Here is a 20,906-nt window from a genome sequence, read left to right as displayed (position 1 = left end):
AAAAAAGAGGCAAAGGTCACTGCAGATAATTTTTCTAGTTTGTATAAAGTCAACAAACGTGACCTTGCCGTATCAGTAAATATATACTCCTCACAAAACAGAGCCGTGACAAGCACGATCAGCGGTGACTCACTAGACTGGGGTAGGCTGTAGCCGTGCCGTTTCCCTTTGGCGCAGGCGGCGAGGAAATTGTCTTGGCAGTGGACGGCCCTGGCCCGCACAAAGACTGCTGGGTCACGCTCGGCATGGTCGTCACTTTGGAGCCACCTGGGTGTCTGATGACATCGATAATCTGTTTTAAAGTGATACATATGGGAGTGTCAGCAAGGGTTGTCTTTTAAACCACAACAACCATTACCGTCAACAGAGTCATAATCATAGCCAGAAAGTGTTTCTTTTTTCGCCTTTTAGTGTTTGAAAGTTATCAAAGACTATCAAATTCTAAAGGTTACGGTTACAGCTTAAACCTTTTATTATCAACATCTTGAAAATCAACATCCTGGTTGTGGATTTAGGTTCATTGCTGTTGGATATTGTTTCTGAACAGCCTTTGAGTGGAATCTCGCTAGAATAGGACGCCTACTACAAGTTGGTGGGGGATTCTATACCTTGGGCGTGAAAATAATGAGCAGAGTGGTCGTGGTGCTGACCAGGACGCAGAGTGACGTCACAAGGAAAATGGTCTCGGTCTTCAGCGGGTCCATCAGCAGGCTGAAGATGGCGCCCACGCAGGACAAGATGAAAACGTTGTACACGGACATGCCGATGTTTTTGGAGTCATTCAGCGCCGGAATGGTCACGTTTCTTGTCTCATAAGCTGCAGCCATATACGGGTGTTCAAAGTTGTGGCAAGACCTCGTTACATATTATACGAACCATGACGAGTGCACGAATTTGAAAAAAGATGCTCTTTGTTAGTGGAGTTGATATTTTATTTATTTATATCGGATCATCCAACAGTGCATTTAGCGCCGATTACAGAATGATATTGACGGCGAAGAAGAGTCGGGATTAATACCCCAGATTAATATTTTGGGGAAAACCCAGGGACTCAAGCAGGGACTGATAAAAATTATGTTAACCATGACCAATCAGTTGTTCAACCAACTGGTTCTAACAATGATGTTTACAACGGGCTTCAGTCTAACAAGGTTTTCCAGCCAACTCTGAACGAAAACAAAATTCCATTTCTACCCAGAAAAAGTCCAAAGACGAGCTGGACGCCGTTGAAGATGTAGATACCAGCCAGCCAACTGATATCGGTTACTCCATGCCGAGTGCATCGCTGGACCACGGGTATCAGCATTAAATCTTTCTCGACTGTCGCCTATGAGGCATGTGAAAGACGTGAACCATAATTACGAAAGCCATATGATAATGCACGGATATATGGTCTAAATAAAAAAAAATATTATTTTACCTGTGATTAAGACAGAGTGGCATTTCGAATGCAAAGGATAATTTCTAGACCTGAGGGCAAATTTTAGGTACCCTCGATCGTCCATTATTATCGAACTAGGCCCTATGTTGTAAAATTTCGTCCTTTTTGGCGTTGGTTGCAACTATTTTGTCGTCCACTGTCAACGACAGCTTTTTTTGGGTAAAACTTGACCCAACCCATTGTTTGGGTAAATATCCGGTCTAAACAGTTTTAATTTCTTTCTTTTATTTCTACCCTCCCAAAGCTCCACTACAGTCTCCACGTAGACATAAATCATACGGTGACACATCCTCGAATAAACCTGTGTGTTTTTCTTCGAAAGCACCCAAAGTTCATTCGTAAAACCAATCTATAAGAGAGAGCGTCTCTGACTGGGATAGACATCACTTCTCATCCGGTCCCATCCGTATTGATAAATGAGATCTGCTTTTCCAGCGTTGCGACTATGCCCCAAGAACTGGTCCCAAATGGTCAACTAAAACACGTAGACATCAATTATTCTGATGGTGTTGGTCAAAGTGTCGTCGCTCGAACCTGCCGAACATCTGATTTGCGCATATTATAGTCCACCCTTTTTCTGAATTTCGCCTGCCTCACCACCCTGTCAACGAGCGCCGATGAGCCGCCATTCGGTTCGTTAGAGACTACTGGTACACAAGCACTCTACTGATTACGAACTCCAATTGGCTAATACGCCAACTTTGCGTCACTTCCGGCTCCAACGGTTCCAATGCCATAACGTGTACGTAGGCGTGATCTTAGGTTGCAAAGTCTTCACCCTAACGAACGTGATTTCACGGGTCAAGTTTAACCGGTGGCCTTTTGTCACTACCTCCAATATGCGGTTTAGTCTTCACAAAAAGAAGCGAACGAAATGAGATGCTACTGATGCCGTTTCCTACAGGGCGTTAGGTTCTTACCTGGGCCTCATAAGCATTTAAGACAGCTACCAAAGGTCTGATCTCCCACACACCAAGGTACAAACTCTCAAGAGTGATGAAGACACCCACCATTGTCACTAGCTGGTAGTCCTTCACAGCCTGTCCACATATGCACAAGAAGAAGGGAAATATCAGTGCACGTCTTATTGTTTTAGGATACGCCGACTTCTGGTCCGTTTTATGTTGAACAGAAAATTACAAATCCTAGGCCGTGTTTCAACATAATGGGCTACGACAAAATACAGCAAGAGTTGAAAGGTCGGTTCATAACTCTTGCTAATGCAAAAGTGACATAAATGTGACCTCCGGAAGCCACATTTGTCTGTTTTGTCAGTTTCATAGTTTTTGGTTTTCCATGAATAGTCATCGATATTAAGGGGGCCTGCTCTCAAAAAGCTTTGCTTTTTGCGGGTCTCCCTTATCTCATTACGGCAATGTTCTTTGTTATTGTCCATTGGCATTTTGGTTGGTATAAGCTAAGCTAAGCTAAGCTAAGCTAAGCTGAAACATTGGTGGTCTCTCACCAAATCCAGCAGCGAAAACCTTCGTGATATCAAAAACAGTATGATTACAAACAAACAAAGTTTTTCTTGGCCGCCCCAGCATCCCTTTTGGGAAATGCTTTCGGCAGCATCACAAAGCTGCTGTAAACATAACTTCTCCCGTTTTTTTCCCAACTTGAAGTAGGGTCGTGGATGGTTTTGGAGCACAAAGGAACTACCTTCTTCTCGAGTTTCTTGTTCATGAATATGCTGTGGACACGCCACGTCTTTGAGAACATGGAGCCGAAGCTGAGCGTAAAACCTAAGGCGAGCATCCACAGTTGGGCCTGTAGGAAAATTCGACAGGGCCACAGAAACATCAAGTTAGTCCGGCGAACTTGGCACCATTTGGAGTCCACAGTTTACACGAAATGTCAGTGATATCACCAGGCTTAATGTGGAAGACAGCAGGCAAAAATTAGTAAAGATCTCTGTCACTTGGAGTCCCCCTATATAGTACCTTTTTGATTAATAACTTTCCACACTACTGGTTGCGAAGTATTCACGACTGAAATTTCACAGGTATAAATCCGCAGGCGCTAACCAAAACTGTGACCACAATTTGTGCAAAGGGAAAGGCCAGGAACTTAGTGTAGTGGACTTAACTAACAAACTGAAACATCATCGACACACTGATGAATGGCTCTATGTTTATTGGATGTTAGATGCTACCGAATCGAGGCTGACGAATAACAACTGCTGAGGGCAGCATTATTTCATCTACGGTGGATTTATTTCCAAGTAAAACTAGCTACTGTGGACTTTTATGAATGCCTCTATGTTGATGGAATGTTAGGTGCTACCGAATCGAGGCAGACGAATAGCAGCCGTTGAGGGCAGCATTATTTTGTGGATTTATTTTCAAACAAACTTAGCTACGGCTTCCAATGCTTCAAGCGGTTTTCTTACGGGTAGAGCGACCCGAAAAGCGTTTCATACATGATTTCCATGCATGATAATCACAACTCAAAGCCGAGAACTCACCCTGCACACGTGGTCCATGTTCTCAGCGCCAACTTTGTCCCGGTCTAGGCCATTTAGGATAACGGAGATGTACGTCATGAGGCTTCCCATGATGATTAAATTGTTGATGTTGGGACTGGAAAGCTTGATGATTCTGGAAAGTAAGTATTAATAATGCATCAAAATGACAGCCCACAATAGAAGAATAATGACTTGATACTCTCCTCAGTAACAGGCAGACAGAAAAACAAACTTAAGCGTTTGCACGCACATCCATGGATTCAAAATGGGAAGTGTAATTTAGTACAAGCAGGGGCGGATACAGGAATTATTTTTGGGGGTGAGGGCGGGAGTTTTCCTTTCAATTTCTCTTAAATCGGGAGTAATGCTTTCTAGCTACACTATTGTCTCCTATATGTAACACTTAAATTTCTTTTACTTGAATTATCTTTTCAAATGATTTTCCCCATGTTGTTGTCTGGGGGGTCGACCACTTACCCCCCCCCCCGATCCGTACCTGATAAAGGCTTGGCCGTATCAAAGATGACTGACCACAAAATGACTGTGGGAGGTTGACACAGAGGTCAAGGACCTATTGGGTGAATGAGGTATGGACGTGCGACCTTAATGGACAGTATCCGCAAAGTTGCAGGTTCAAACCCCATTGAGGGCCTAAGCCTATCTATATTGATTTTTTTGTTCAGCCGAGAACTGTAACCCATTTTTATTGATATGTATACGAAGTTACATGCAACTTGTGAAATCAAATTCACGTTCTGCGCATTAAGGGTAAAATTCAACAAGGACAAACCTTTGTTTTCGCATGACAACGTTAAAAACAAGTAGCCCGCAAGCCAGTGCGATGCCCAGACCACACAGCGAGCAAATGGCGACAAATCCAGAGGTAGAGATGGTCACCAGTCTGTCCCCCCTTCGAATCTCGTCATGTGGTGGTTCACCGTCTACAGGAGCACAGTGGATCAACCATTATTGTTGCATACAAACACTGAATATTCAAGACGGCATTGTTGCGACGGATGTTCTGAAATTCTCCAAGTTTCGCTTTGCGTATAGTCGTCAAACCTGCATGGAGTTCTTGAGCTTAATCAGTGAAACGTGTTAAGCATAATTGGCCCCCATGCTGGCTTGTGCTGTGACAACTTTTGTTCAGTCTGACAGTTTCATATAATGTACACCTTTGCTTAATGTAATGCAAACAGCCCTTGCTTTATGAGTCATTCGGGTCGATACTTTGCAGTAGAGTACTGAACAGCTATGGCGTAACTATGTATTAACATGCTTCCAGTTAAGGCATGCAAAAATCCTTTAAAACTAGTTTTATTTTTGTGTTCTTCACTTGTGACCACTGACGCTCTGCACGATTGTGTCTAGATAAAAAGTCGAAATAGGTCACTGTAGCAACGTACCGGTATGGAAGAAGAGAACTTACAAACGAAAACAAATAATTAATGGAAACACAGTGCTTACTGAGGAAATAGATTCCCTCATCGATCCATTCAAATCGGTCTTCATGGGACAGGAAATATCCCACAGTTCCTGCAGTGCCACCTGTTTCAAGAAAACCCGAAGAAACATAATTACATTTTGAAGAAAACCCGTCAGCCACGAACACTAGCATTTGTTGTTTCTAAACGGACTTAGCGACTACTATGAATGTTCTGCCTTGAAAAATACAAAAGCAATCACTTTTTCTTTTTTACTAAAGATTGGCTTCCTCTTCAAAGATACTCCACAGCGCAGACAGTGATAAGTTAATGCAGCAAAACGCGAAGAACCTTTCCATTAGTACAAGTCTTATGGTTTGTGGCATTCCAGGACTCATGGGCGAACGATCGTTACAATATGGGGATGTGGGTGGGGCACTCTGTCCCTGGCATGAAAAACTGGAAAAATAAAGCAGGGGGAAAGGGAACAAAAAATGGGTCAGAGATAAATAAACGGAGGAGGTGGAAGCGCCACTTTTCGTGAAATGCCCCCTACTGGTCCCCCTCCACCCTTGACGGTTTGTGTGCTAATGTTCAGCTCTTCCCCGCCCCCTCTCTGGAGACAACTACGAGCCCCTCCTGGAAAAAACCCTGCTGACTCCCGTCATCGGAACAGTAACCGACTACAGGTATCGAAATTATATCATAATGCATTAAACTAAAGGCTTCACACTCGGAGACATACACTTGTCATCCAACCGATTTTGTGGAGACCAGCTGAAACGCTGTGGGAACAAAGAAATGAGCTCTTATCTCGGTCAAATTTTGCCCAACAATACGGGCGATTCACAACAGTGCGCTACCAAGAGTTTGCAACGCGTTGGCCAATCACAACGCGCGAAATCTGTTGACCCTTTCCAAACGGGCATTTTGCCGACAATTTCGCGCTTGGTAATTGGCCAACGCGTTGCAAACTGTGGGGGCGCACTACTGGGAAACGGCCGTGTTGAAAACGTCCCCATAATGCAGCAAGGGCCTACCATCCCTTCAAGTACACGTTCGGGTTGCAAATCCCGAGTGTGGACATTGCTTTGTCTTCATGTAGTCAAGAAAATTACTTTCCTCAACTCTTCTTCTTCATTTTGTGTTGGATAACCTTAACCCCAACTCTAAAAAAACACGAAGAATGGTAGATGAGACAAACGGGTGTGCTTTCAAAGACACGAAAGATTCTTCTCCAGTGAACTCCCAGTGTAATGTAGCAGGAATTTGATTCTGGGAGAGTAAGATGCTCTATTCCTGAATAGATCATAGCGCCAAATGTGATTGATGGGGTAGACGACTTGTTGATCACTGATCCCTCATTGTGGTTGAGATTTGTACTGTAAGGAGTTAAGCGGGCTTCACTTTAATCCAGGAAAGTCTCTTGAGTCTTTCTATAATTCTATGGCTCATGTTCTCAGACATTCAGCAATACTAATTTACTAGAGGGTATCTGTCTATTTGATAACTTGGATGTAGTTTGAAATTACAGACGAGTCTGTGTGATACTTGCTGTACGGCTACTCTCTGCATGCAGAATCGTGTACATTATCAAGCCGTAGCTTGATACCGCCATAAAAAAATAAATCAACGGATTTTTGTGTGAGCACGATACCTCTGATCTGCTCTATCTTGAACTGCCCCACTCGGTCTCCGTCCGTCAAGAAGCTTACCGGCCCCTGCGTGAAATTGAGAGAACACAGAATTTAAGTCTCCCCGAGGGGGGGGGCCCTCAAGTCAAACCTTAAACAGCCACAGTAAGACTGATTTGGAAATCTCATCAAACTCGAGCTCACTGCTCAAAATTTCTGAGATCGTAGTCATAAATCCCTGGGATGGGGTACATATCCCCCATTTTGACCAGGAGGAGTAGGCTATTGAGTCACCCCCCGTTTTTTTCGTCGTGAGAACAAAGGCGGATTGTGAAGAAATTTTTCGGACTTCCTACCGGTCAAAATGTACTCCATAGCACTAACAAGGGACAAAAAAATAAATAAATACCTGTTTGATGTAAGGATCTGCAAAAGTGTACAACAGGTGTATTACAGCCTTTTAATTCCCATGGTTGGGCAGGTAATTTCCCCTCCCAAACAATCCCTACCCCTAGTTCCCTGCAGAAATGTACGCCACCGCTCCTGCAAGCCAGGACAGTGCAGCTGTGCTATGCCGCGGTTCGATTTCCCATCCAAGCCAGTTCCACTGGGTCTTCAGTTCCCTGCCCGACTTCTGTAATTATTCCCCCTGAGAGATTCAGTCGGCTGCTAGGGAATTAACTATTCAAAGAAAGCTCACGGTAAAAGAGCCATCCATTTTTCCATTATTTTTTTACAAGTGTATTCGCAAACGGTTACAGTGGGGGCTTTAACCCTCAAAAAGCCGGGTTATTTTGGCCCATTTCACAGCCAGGGGGAGGGGCAGATTCCGCCCCAAGGACTCGGCTCTACGAGTTTGTTGAAACTTGGATGTAAATTTACATGTCATAAGTCTTTAATTGAGGAAATTTTCTTAAGACTTTCCTTAAAATTACACCAGGTCCTGAAATTGAAAGCCACACGCGTGCCAGCCTGTTTGCATATATTTTTAGTTTTTTCTCGGAAAAGTGGGCGCTGTGCAAGAAAGGTATGTTCAATTTTCACAAAATTGGTGTCAAAATGACCACAATGAGTTACTCTAAAAAACTCTTAAAGGCTAAGTTTCTGGAAAAATGTACAGCAGCGATATTGGATAAAAAAGTTGAGGCGGATTGCACTCCCTGCTCTTTAAAAGTTAATGAGGAGGCGCACTTTCGAAGATATTGAAAGTGAGTATACCTCGCACAGAAATTATAATATTTCTCCCTATCAGTTTGCTAGAAACAAAAACATGTTAATAAAATGGCTGGCCCGTAAAAAAGAACACAAGATTTATAAACAATTTACGATGGAGGGCTTACCGACACACCAACAAAATACAAGTCGTCTATCACCTCCATGAAGATCTGAAGCATTTCTTCGTCGTCATAGGTGAAGTCCTCCAGCGTTTTGTTAACTGGGGGAAAGAGGAATGGAAGGATTATCTTGGTTTGAATCCCTTCAATACTAAAATTCGGCAAAGCCTTGGTCTTTAAAACTGCACGATGAGGCGCAAATCAATAATTGATACTGCTTGTGCAGTCCGCCTTGAGCAGAAGCACCCCCTCATCGATTGAAACGAGCCATGTGTTGGTTAGGAGTGTTCAGGGGCGGGTTTGGAGACCCGTATCATAAACTTGTTTCAGCTTTGGTCATTGATTAAGCTTTTTCACGACTCGGTTATGACTCTGTGACGTCATTGGTTCGAAAAAATGAGAACCAAAAATTGGCAACGCCTGTTCAAAAAAGTGGCAAATAAACAGATAACTCACTCACTCACTCACTCAAAATGAGTGAATTATACTTTTCAAAATTTGTTGTTACATACAGCGAATCAACGAGATAGGCCTACTTTTTTTTCCGAAACAAACGTGAAAAGAGAGAGCAGCACTGGCGAGAAACATGAGTAAAAATGACGTTCATTAACATTGTCGTTTTTGTGGATTACCCTCAACATGTTCCTGGTTATTGCCTTGACATCACAAACATGGTTCTGGTTTAGGGGCCGCTGGAGCTAGTACGCCCCAGTTGCTGGTAGCGACGGCCCGTAACGCGTGCTTTTCACAGTTGTTTGTGAAGCAGTGCAAAGGAGCCTCTGTTGCCAGCTTGGAGCTCATAATTTCAAAGTGGAAAAACATGTTATACGATTCACAAAATGCACATTCGCAAAATGACAGCGGAGCGCCTTTCAATTCTAAGCGGTCTCTATTTTCAATCCTTGCACTGTCAGCATGGACTATTAAAAATTCATCAGGCTTCAGCGAAGCTTATTTCTATCTACGAAGGTGTTATGAGACAAATAATAACTTGAATAAAAGAAGTGTAGGCAATCCTTCGAATCGGATGTAATAATGAAAAGCCAACTCTATGGGGCGATCCAAAATGAACCAGCGTGCACAACAACTCAAGACGTATTGACGTCACACTGACGTGGTCGGCCAAAATTAAAGGTGCAGCTAACAGACAGGATTGCTCTGTAACAGCAAACTGTATGTTCCTCAATACCCAAGTACCAAGTGCAACATTACATGTTTGATGAGGTTTCGGCTGGTAACCCTTTTGAGGCATTTGTTCGTGCTTAGCAGAGATATTGAGCCGTTCTTATAGTAGTCTCTTTTTCAATCTGTACTGCCCAAGCACTTTTACATGGATACCAACGGAATAACCTAAGCCTAAAGTGTTTACCAAGTTGCAAGCGCTCAATGGACTTGTTGAAGACCACAGCTGCCGTGAGCACTGCATCATACGCCGTCGATCCAGCGTCGCCAAAAGAGAATTCACCGGCGTACTCGTTATAGGTAGCCAAAAAGTTGGAGGGCGTCTAAAGGAAAAGAATTCGTCAGTCAGATTGACGTCATAATAACACAATAAAAAAAGACAGAAGTATATACATCACGATACATGAATAGGATATTGTGACTTTTGTACAATTGCTATAGAGACTGCGATTAAACAAAAAAGATTTTAAAATGGTTGACAGAAAGTGATTGGAAACCACAAAATAACACAAACACTGTGCTGTGTTTCACATTGATTCAGCAGATTAACGCTTTCCTTGAATTGTTGTCAATGAAAGAAGCAATCATGATGAAGTGTTTCGCTGAAGGACACCAAATCATCGCTTTGTGACAAGCTGACTTCAGGGGCTTCAGGCCGTGCGAACTGCCAAATTAGCCAACCTAGGAAACAAGTGACGAGGCCGCACGTGTGTTCTCGGGGAACATTAAGCTTCAACCAAGGACGAGCGCGTTCTCGTGCGATTGAAATCTCACATCCCACCTCTCCTCACCGGCATCATAATGCCATCCCGAGGGAAAGACTACCTTTTCACCTTGCTATCTGTGGCTCCTGAAATGTCGACAACTTTTGAAATATCAAATAGTCAAAAACCACTGATCGCATGTCAGCAGCAATCTGAATTTTACACAGCTCGATCAACGATGATATTCTTGACATTAAGCCGTAAAAATGTCGCTTCTCTCCTCCCACGTCGTAAGCGGTTAAAGTCAAGTAGGTGGTTAATGCACACCCGTATATCTGCAATTATGAAATCTCGTTGATTTAAGTCAAAAACCATCAGTGTCATTTCATACAACATAAGTCTAAAAGCTAAAAGCACTTGAAGCGTTCGTTGCTGACTTTCTTTTAAATGGATGTTACTTCGCCCAACGCCAGAAGGCCACTCAATTATAAACGAGCAGGTGTTTCTTTTTTGGCTGCGGGAAAACAGTTACAGTGGTTTACCCACCACACAAAATGAACAAAGATGAGCACGAGACAAAATGGAGAAGGTGAGCATTGGACAGAGTGAGTTTCAAGAAATGCATATATTTGCCATTTCAGAGCATTATAAGAATTAATTTCTAGAGAAAACATTCTGGGATGCCTTCCTGACGCCTTTTCCCACCCCTTCCCCGAATGATGACATTGCTGCCTTCTCAACGCATAGACATGCGGTGCTCACGTTTTATCAAGTCAAATTCGATTGAATTTCCTTGGGAGAATGATAATTATGACTGACAGATTAAGGCCCGAGTAAAAGTCAGCTTCTCGTAGTGGTTTAAAGAGGAGGAGGTGGCCCTCTTTTCAGACGGAGGATAGATTATTGTTACACCTTTGCCGATATTATTTTGTATCCAAAGGAGTTTTCACATTATGTAACCAGGATTAAGCTTGTATTTTTTGCGATTTATGTGTGATTAAAGTGAAAAAAAATTAACTACCCATCCGCCATACAATGAAGGAAGAGCACTTGAGGATGAGAAACTGGATTTGTTTCTTGTTTTGCTTCCACTAAAAATCACGCTGAACCGGAGGTACATTTAATTTTCGACACTCTGGGAGAGAGAGATAGAGGGAGAGAGAGACCGACTTTGAAGTAGGTTGGCAGGACATGGACATCCCCCCCCCAGGCCCACGCCCCTCTGTTTCCCTTCCCACTCAGAAATGAGAGACATGGGGAAAAAATCTGGTTAAAGCGCGCCTTGGTCAGTGTTTTAACTGTGACCACGCCTGCTGAGTACTCCCCTCCTAGAACGAGTGCCCTCAAGTGCCCCCCCCCTGTTAAAGATTCACCACCGTAACGCCACTACTGTCTGCTACCAGTTCCTTGCTGACGTTTTACACAACCAAAAAGGGGTTTATTTTACAACAACTGATGTAAAAACAGGTAAACCAGGGGGGTAAGAGGAAAGAGTAAAATCCTCATTGGTACATAAAAGAAATTTTCAGCTGGTTAAAATTTCTGCAATAATGATTTGGAAATCCCTTACAGTGCGGTTCGTATCAAATTGTTTACTTTTTACATTTGAAAGTTCAAATCTGAAAAAAGAATTGTAAATCTAACACCAGTATTTTTTCAATATTCTTGTTTGCATTATACATTGTGTTGGATTTAGCGCCGCCATTGGAGAGCTGAACATTAATTTCCAAAGTTTTGCATTTGATGTTAAGTGTTGTTTTGCTTCGACATGAATGTTATCATCACAAAAAATTTACACAATGTTTATGAAAGAGTAACCGGACCTCAGACAGTGTTAGCCATCTTCACTGGACTGGGCATTTCACCTCCGAAATAACTGCCTTTAAACACAGCTTACATTGTGAGAAGCATCGTTTACGGAAAATAAGCATTCTTTTATTAAAGGGAAGAAAGGCAGAGCATATCGTAGTGCCTACCCTGCCTGTAAGTGCCGTGTCTTGAGTCGCTGGTAAGAAGTGCCAGTTGGTGATAACAACACCCTCCGTGGCCAGAGTCATTTCCTCCGGGGTGCACGATATCGCGGGGTCTGGCCGGATTGCCCAGTCCGGAGCGAAGTACCCGATGCCCCTCAGGATCCAAACGTAGCGGGCGCCGTACAGACCTTGCTTGTAGGCCTGCAGAAATTCGAAAAAAAATAGTCCCAAGAAAAGAAATCACAGTCTGGCTATGACGCAGACAAGGGTGGACCTGGGGCGGGGGCGAATGGAGACCATGTTCCCTCTCCCAATTAGGAAACGACCAGAGCAAGGCGATCTGAGGGTCACTTACTTACATTTTACTCCCTTCAAAAGGCGCTTAAAAAGCCCCCAAAATGTAGCTTCATTCCTCGCAGAACCAATCAAAATGACATGAAAGCTATTTTCAAATTTTTGTGCTACCCCCTGTAAGGTTTGGTACCTTATGATCTCTTGAAACTTGTAACTTGAAACTTATGTACCTTATAAAAAATGGATCGGAATCTGCCCCTCGAAGTAGACTAGAAATGTGGTCCCAGTGAGTAATTTCTGGCCCAATGTAGGTTATACCAAGCACATATGCCGGCACCTATGAATGCCTCTAGGTGCAGGATAAGATTTTTTAAAATGTAGGGTAGCGTGCCTGAGGACACAACATTTCCAACTCAGCTGCAGGATTGAAACTCAACCGTCTGAGCCTAGTTATATAGGCTACCAACTCTAACTTCAAGTGCTTCTGTGAAGCAGCCGTAAATATACCAAAATATAGGCCTACCAATAATGGGGATAAAGAGGATGAGTGCAGAGGGTTTTCATTCTAAGGAATCATTTGGTAGCTACCAAATGTTATTCAAGTGGCGAGGTAACTACCAACCTTACCATGATATTTAGTATCGTTTTTCATACGTGCCATAACGTTTACTATTTTGTAATGGCAGGCAGTTATTTCACTCCCATTCATGATACCATACGGTCAGTCGATGTAACGAGTTCACCGTACGAGTGACAGTCATGTTGAATAGTACTTGCCGAGTGATTTTTGCCTTCATAAACACAATGGTGCTGTCTCAACACTGAAGGAAATTAAAAACATTTATTTGTTTGGGATGCTCCATCAATATAATTATGCCATCTGTTAAAAAACTGAAATTATTACTTGAAATGGAAGTATGGAAGATTGCGTAGCTTATTTTCGTCGGAAAAAAGAATTAGAAGGCCGTAAGGGTTTCGATCCTGGCGGAATCGCTCTCGAAGGCCAAAAAAGAGTCTTACCCGTCCTAATGAGCTATGTATTTAGTTACAAATAACGGAATCAAATCTCTTCTTTTGACATGTCGAGTCCTATAAGGCTCTAGCTGTTCGTTATAATTAGGAAGTGTGGTTGCTTTGGTATCGAGATGAATATAACGGAGTCGCATCTCTGCTTCATGTCGTGTCGAGTCCTGTGGGGCTCCGGCTGTTCGTCCTTGTTTTCCTAGCATGAAATAATCAGTAGCGTGTCCTTATAAGGCGTCCCGTGCCCGCCAGAAGGGCAGGAGGCAATTTTCTCAGATTGCACCGGCTGGCTTAATTCGAAATATCTTTCTGCCCATCAGCATACCAGCTGACCTTACCTCGCAGAAGACCTGCCTTCCTTGCTCGTCCCAGAACAGACCGATGATGATGCGTGCATCCCGCTCCTGAAAATAAGCACAAAACACAACCACAAGTCAACAACATTGAAATGCCCAAAATACGACCAAAGCAGATATAGAATCCGAAACCCTTTGGGGGGCCCCCACGAACTTTCCACCCATAAACATTAAGGCCTCTTCAAGGGATGCGACTGCATTTTACAGATTTCAACACGCTTCTGGAAGGATGGGAAATGAATTATGTAAAAAAGTTCGCTGTTCTTTAAACTTGTTTAGATTAGATTCTTGTCTAGATTTTGAGTGTTTCTGGTCATTCCATCACATTTGAATTAAGGGACAATTTGACAACATTTAGAAGCAAATTGGTTACTTTCTTAACAATTCTGAGCGAACATTTTGACGAAAAGCCAAGTGCCCGTCTTTCTGTGTTTTCACAAAGTGACAAATAGTCACCTCTTTCGGAGGGCCAGAGGGATAGCAATCATTCGGGATGCAAGCAAACCTGGGCATACGCGCAAACGAGGTTGAAAAATATTACGAACGTGAGTCACGGTAATATGCCACCCATCAATGCAAACCCAGGCTCAACCTGAAGAATTATGAGCTATGATCCTCAAAACGATACTATGGTGGCCCTGGAGGGGCATCGCCAATGGTTAATATTGCCGTCAATAATCAAGACCAAATTCACGACTTGCTCTCTGGTCGCGAATATTGCGGTCAATATTTGCGACCAACATTCACGACTCGCTCTTCATTCAGTCGCGAATATTGACGGCACTATTCTCGACCAGAGAGCGAGTCGTGAATTGTTCGTGAATATTGGCGTCAATTTTGACGATTGGCTGTGTCCCCCCAGGGCCATGATATGAAACCCATATACGCACGAACGACGTTAATTCCACAGCTTTCATTGCCAGTAACTGTAACAGCTTCCTTGCTTTGAATCGCCTCGAAGAATGAGAATTAATGCTGTGGAGTGTCCTTATCAAACAACAAAGTCACTTACTTCAGCCTCGTCTTGGAATGGTGGGTTTGTAGTAATAATTTATCACGTTCGTATCACGAAGTGAAATTTCAAAATTCCGTTACAATGAAGGCGAAAGCGTGTTTTGAAAGAGAGATTTTAGTTTTCGAAATGCGATTATCTCTCAATGTCTGTTTCGCAGCGTACGGAGGCTCTCGTCACTTCTTGAACAAATAATTCAGGATTCTTGGACTTATAAATTCAATTATTTGGATAAATTATATAATAATCCTTTTGTAAGTTAAATTTGAATAAAATCTGGTACACTGAGCTATCTGATATCACACAAACATACAAATTTGACTTCCTCACACTAAAGACACTGATGGTTATCTCGTGATTCGGGGCAAGCTTTAGCATAGCGACCACCTTCTCTGGAATGGACTGGTTCCTTTGTGCCCCTCTAATCCCTGAAAAGTGTATAATGCAAGGCGTCTCCTATGTAACCAAGAATAATCTTTCCCGAATCTCGAGGTACGGCAAAAGTGTCTTTAGTATGGAGAATTCAAATTGTTATGTTCGGCGTGAATTTAAAGAATTTACGATACACGATTTTATTCAACTTCAACTCGCAAAAGGCTAATTACGCCCAGACCACGGCTGCATCCAAATCCTTTGACTACGGGAAGCAACAATAGGTGTGTCTCTGGGGAATCGGATTTAGCCACGTTGCTAGCAGATCCCATGCAATAGGCACGTGCAGTATTCGTGGATAGCAATCCGAGCACCGGAGCGTAATAAAGAACGCACGCCCAGGAAATAAGCGGTAATAATGTCTTGTATCAAAAGGCTACAAAATACAGTCCGTCCTGATGAGGACAGAGATTCCCGCTTTGGAGTCGATTCTATCGATGACAGTCAAATCGCCGGACTTATAAACCCGAAGAAAATAACTCCATACTTTTCATGGACCTGTTGGAGGTTTGTTAACCCTCTACAGCCGCAAACCATTTCGCACATACAAAAATTCAAATGGGAAATTCTGACAACAGAGCAGGATCAGTAGATTCTCTGGACTATTTTAATGCACTTAGCCGTAGGTAACAGATGACGCCCGTCTGGCGATAACTGTCTCTAAGGCTCAATGGACTTTGCATCCACACATTATGGCTCTTTCATAATCGAGCCGAGACTACAGTTATGGCGTCAATTTGCACTTTGAGAAAGCCTTTACCACTCAATATAAAAAGACGGTTGGATATAAGGCGACGTCCCCAAAGGATGCAATGCAAAGAAAAAGGATAATAAGAGAAAGCCGATTTGGGAGTCCATTTTTTCCGTCAAAAAGCATGTAAAAACCACAAAACGCACTCTCTCCCCTCAGAAAGGCCATAAAAGATTACCTAGAAAAATTTCAAATTGTTTGGTCCCCAAAACAAGTTTGCCCCTCTCCGGAAATTTGGTTCTTGACCCCCCTACCTAAACAACGACCTGTTGTAATTTTCGATATCGACCTGACAGACGATTTTGTTATGTTGAAAGTTTCAACAAAACCTTACACGGGTCTCAAATATCGTAAGTTTGTGCTGAAAATTGGGGATGGGGGATCGTGTGGGACGTGACACTAGGGGGCGATATCCATGAAATAGATATACGTCTGCAGGACCTTATATCAAAAAAGCTGAGACTTATGGTTTTTAAAAAAAAATTGGTATGCCTCGCTGCTTGTTAATGAATTCATTTTGGTTGATGGGGAGTCTAAAAATTCCTCACAATCCACTTTAATCTTTCTCACTTCGAAAAAGTGTGCAGGGATTGTTTTCATAGCCCATTCCTCCAATCAGAAGTGGTGCGGCGACGCGCTTTTCTTTTGCCCTCACTTTTTTTCTAGAAATGATGTACGTATAACGCGCGATGTCCATCGTGAATGCATGCCCACGTAACCAAAGATTTATAGACGGGCCCCCGCGCTTTTAACTGTTTATAAGCATTTTCAGCTTGCACATGAATGTACACAGGACATAAGACCACCCCGTTTGTCTGGTTCTCAGATGTAAATGTATTATACAGAAATGGCGTCATCTTAAAAAGAGTGCCCGACTAAAAGTGTGGGGAACTAGTGGGACTCCTTTACTGTACATATTACTCAACCATACCCTATCAAAACACGTCAAAATCATGCATGAAGTAGCAGGATTCCGGTCGATGAAGCAAGTTTGGCATTTTGGCAGTTTGGCATCGTTCTATACCAAATAAAAACTATTTTATTTGGCCGACGCGCAGGTCTACGGCGATGGGCGCGCTGGCCAGAAACCTTTTGGGCCGAAGGCATGACCTCTACACTAAAGAGAATATCACCACAAATATCTCCAGTCGGGATTTTTTTTGTTCGCGTGTCCTTAATGCATGATAAGTGATCAGTAACTACCTTAAGATATGCAATGTGATTGCTCGGGGTGTCCTCGAACATTTCGTTGGCCACAATGCTGATATTGTTCACACGGAGTAAGTCACGCAAAGATTCCATAACCTGGAAAACAATCAGTTTGAGGTTCTTGTTAGCTGTCAAAGGTAACCAGCATTTATGAAATGAAACACCCTGATTAAAAGTCTGCTGTAGGCGACAACCCCACGATAATGTTGCAACCCTCTTTTGAACATGAAACCCTACATCCGTGCTTGCTTGTTTGCTATTCAGGATCAGAATCCAACTCGAAACGGTCATACTAATGACATTTCAACACACTGACCTACTTTACTTCACGGTTTTATCATGTGTAAACGATATGCTATCAACCATAGAGAATGCTGGATTTCCAGAGAAAAGAATAGTCACACCTTTTTGTCAAGCTTTAAGATATGCACGCGATTTCGAGAAGAGATGTCAGCACCGACCCCCAGGGAAGGAGATCGCCGCAAACAACTTTTCATAGGCTTTTTGTATGTTGGAGTTACCCCCCTCTCTTTAATGATGTATTTTACCGTCGATCTCACGAAAAGGGTGTTACGGGTTATGGTGAGAATCTGTTTGGATCTTTTCTGAAATACCTATTGCAAATCGATATTTATCGTCACTTTTTAATAACAAAAATGTTTCATGGAGATGCCTGCTCTAAGAGGATCTATAATTAGTGGCAGCCGATGTGAATAGAAAAATCTACACCGGATTTTCTAGAGAATCTTACCGAAGTGAAAACGACATTGCTGTATCGAATGATAGCCACCCGGTCCCAGTTATATTTGAGGAGCAGGCGAAGGCGAGGGACGTTCTGCTGGGTGGCCGACTGCACGGTGCGGTAGAAGGTTGGGCACTCCGTGCGGTCGGATAAACTTGGCGACACTGCGCCATAGCTGATCTGTGGAACGGCGCAGAACGAATTCAAAATAATTCTCACTCGAGGTCGAGGGTCCCACGCGCAGTTGCATATACAGTCGGTTTTGCTGTTTGAAAACTTAGCTCGCAATCTACCGCATTTGGCGCTTCCTATGGAGAGACACTTGATTTCAAGTGAGTTTAATTTTTTGTGCACTCCTGAATAGAAATAAAAGACTGTTTGGAGCTGAGGAGAGACAACCGGAAAACCTTGCAAGGTTGCGCACAATTATTCATCCGGTGACTCGGAATCCAATTTGAGTCCATTTGCAGACACTAAATTTTCAGCATATATCAATTTTTGGAGCATTCACTTTCGCTTCTTCCTATAATGAAACGCCACCATTATGATTCGGCTCTGTTTCTCCCGTTGAAATCTTATTACCAAATAAAGCTAGCTCAGTATTATAGGTAATATAAGATTTCTAATGCATAATAATAACTTATATTCATGATAATAATTTATAATGAAAAGCGAAGCGTGGATTTGCAAAACTGTGATCATAAAATAAAAAAATCGGACTTGAATTACGACTCGATCAGTAAAACATTGGCAACCAAGTCAAAATGACCAGTACTGAAATGTAGATAATGGGTAAAAATTGTAAGTGTGGTACAGCAGCACAAAACGTCAACCTACAATCACTATGTCTTCCACCAAAGACAAAGATAAAAAGGGTTCGCTGTTTTCACCGATGAATAGCAAAACTGTTCAAAATAGTTCCAGATAGCCTGTTTGTAGCCATTTAAAATAAAATGAAATAAAATCTCTTGCAGGCTTTTCTTGATCAATGGCTGTTGTTTCAGAACCATACGCTCCCAAGAATTTGTCATTCAAATCCTAGCTCGTGATCTGACGACCCTTTATAATTTCCCAGCCGGAAGGAATTCCTCCCTTTAGCCAGTATAAAACACAGACGATCTCGGAAATATAGTCAAACGCTATTTCGACAAAATGCCTACCTGGATTACATTGAACCGGGCGACTGCTCGGCACAGAACGGCGCATTCCTCGGAGTAGAAACTGCCCAGGAGGAAGGGCATGGGCCTATCGGGGCCATCGTAGAAATTGCTGTAGATGATGTAGTCGGCGTTACCAGAGCTGGGCTTGGCAGGTTCGTTGGGCTTTTATGTGAAGAATAATGGGAAAAAAGAGAGGATAACTCCAATGAATTATATTTATTGCACAGTAACCAGGTTTGTCACGTCCAGAAATAATGTTTCTGCTTTCACCAGACGTAAAAATAGGTATTTATAATCAGCTAGTTTGAGAAAATTGATTACTTATATTCTGCATACGAGGAGCATTCTAGCTCTTGTATTATTTTATTATATTTAGCTGCAAAACTTCAATTAAAGGATCACTGCAATGAAGTTTTATTAGATTCCCTTTTTGTTCACGTTTAAACTCTCCAGTGTATGAAAAAAAACTGTTTAATTTGTTGGGGTTACGTGAACTGTAAAGTGCATTCGAACATTCAAAGTTAATTCAGCATTTCCAGAGAGGTGTGGTTTACAGTGTGATGAACACTTTCCAGTTTGCATGTTTTCATGTTCAAATATTGAACCCAAAAGTTGCTTTTAAACAACTTCTGAGAAAAGGTTGCTCACTGGTTCATTGCCATATGCTCATAAAGCAATAAATTGCCAAAGGAATTAGAAACAAAAATCTGCAACGGCCAAGTATAAAAAATCTAGCATTTTTTCTGCAAAAATCAGTATGTAACATTGAGGTTCAGTGCTTAGGATTACATCACAGTTTTGCTTATGAATATGCAAATTCACACTGGCATAAACACTTGAAGGCCTCCAAATACAGATAAAAACTAGGAAATCAAAATATAAGGATAAGGTTGATTGAAACACAAAGGTACAATTTCAAGGATTTTGGTAAAACATTTCTACTACATGGTCCCTTTAATTTAAGTCAAATCAGAAAGTGTCTTTACTGGTTAACTACCTGAAGGTCAAGTTAGGTCATTTCTCAAAAGCCGATTAAGCCTGTTCGTCGAAATAGAAATCGCCGAGAGTATTTCAACCTTCCGTGCAAAACTAGAATTCCTAACTGACCTCTCCGTGCGTAAATGGATTTTAGAAAGGTGCTTATAATTTAAGTAGAGTCAAAGTGCCCAAGGGAAATTTCTCCGGCCTTTTCCCTTCTTTTTGATCTGCTTTTGGAGCGCAGATTCAACGGTCGTTAATTGGCGAGAGTGACCGGGCTTATGGATACGTTCTCGCAGATTCCGGGTTGGACGAACACTTCCTGGCAAGCGTCAATCCCATTGTGGCTGGTAATTGTTTTCCGGCTAAAATGATCTGACAATTTGCCCTTGGCTTCTTTCGCTCTGTGTGCGAAACGGATCGTCGATGACTGCCAATATGGTACAGAACAGTCGCCGCAATCTACTACAATATCCTCAAACCACTCAAGGCCATAAACACGGTCATGCCATTGGTTCGGCAAAAGTAAAAGAAAAAACACTATCTGTCAGATATAATCAAATATAACGTTCAATTCAAATGATGAGAAAAAAAGATCTCATATACTGGTTTCTAACAACCTCAAACAATTGCCTGCAGACACGGTCAGACCTCGTCCACGATTGTTTACGGTGTTGGCGGGCGCCAGCAAAGTGCAGATGTTGGTGTCCCTCGAAGTAAATTAGCTTTGTAATACATCCCGTCTATTTGAGCAGGGGATTTCGCCCTAGACAATATTTGTCATGAATTC

The 20,906-nt window shown here is 42.5% G+C and overlaps 1 protein-coding gene across 2 annotated transcripts in view; it reads right to left on the bottom strand.

The window, feature by feature from the left end:
• LOC110985224 (gamma-aminobutyric acid type B receptor subunit 1-like) overlaps positions 1-20,906 on the bottom strand; it is a 47,353-nt gene that overhangs the window by 1,200 nt on the left and 25,247 nt on the right. For both annotated transcript variants that reach the window (XM_022246088.2, XM_087144254.1), the window contains exons 3-18: positions 19,139-19,300; positions 17,988-18,158; positions 17,231-17,332; positions 13,815-13,880; positions 12,163-12,360; positions 9,670-9,805; positions 8,307-8,401; positions 6,990-7,053; positions 5,376-5,456; positions 4,699-4,849; positions 3,909-4,041; positions 3,104-3,211; positions 2,362-2,481; positions 1,195-1,327; positions 609-817; positions 134-292 (exon numbers count right to left, since the gene is read on the bottom strand). In XM_022246088.2, coding sequence (XP_022101780.2) covers positions 134-292; positions 609-817; positions 1,195-1,327; positions 2,362-2,481; positions 3,104-3,211; positions 3,909-4,041; positions 4,699-4,849; positions 5,376-5,456; positions 6,990-7,053; positions 8,307-8,401; positions 9,670-9,805; positions 12,163-12,360; positions 13,815-13,880; positions 17,231-17,332; positions 17,988-18,158; positions 19,139-19,300 — 2,088 coding nt within the window. The remainder of the gene's footprint in view (positions 1-133; positions 293-608; positions 818-1,194; positions 1,328-2,361; positions 2,482-3,103; positions 3,212-3,908; positions 4,042-4,698; positions 4,850-5,375; positions 5,457-6,989; positions 7,054-8,306; positions 8,402-9,669; positions 9,806-12,162; positions 12,361-13,814; positions 13,881-17,230; positions 17,333-17,987; positions 18,159-19,138; positions 19,301-20,906) is intronic.

This window comes from Acanthaster planci, linkage group LG12 (assembly GCF_054643075.1).
Source record: "Acanthaster planci isolate LZ-2023a linkage group LG12, COTS_SCS, whole genome shotgun sequence".
NCBI classification, from domain to species: Eukaryota; Metazoa; Echinodermata; class Asteroidea; order Valvatida; family Acanthasteridae; genus Acanthaster; species Acanthaster planci.
Note: the sequence above shows the minus strand (reverse complement) of the source record. Positions and strands in the feature narration are given on the sequence as shown.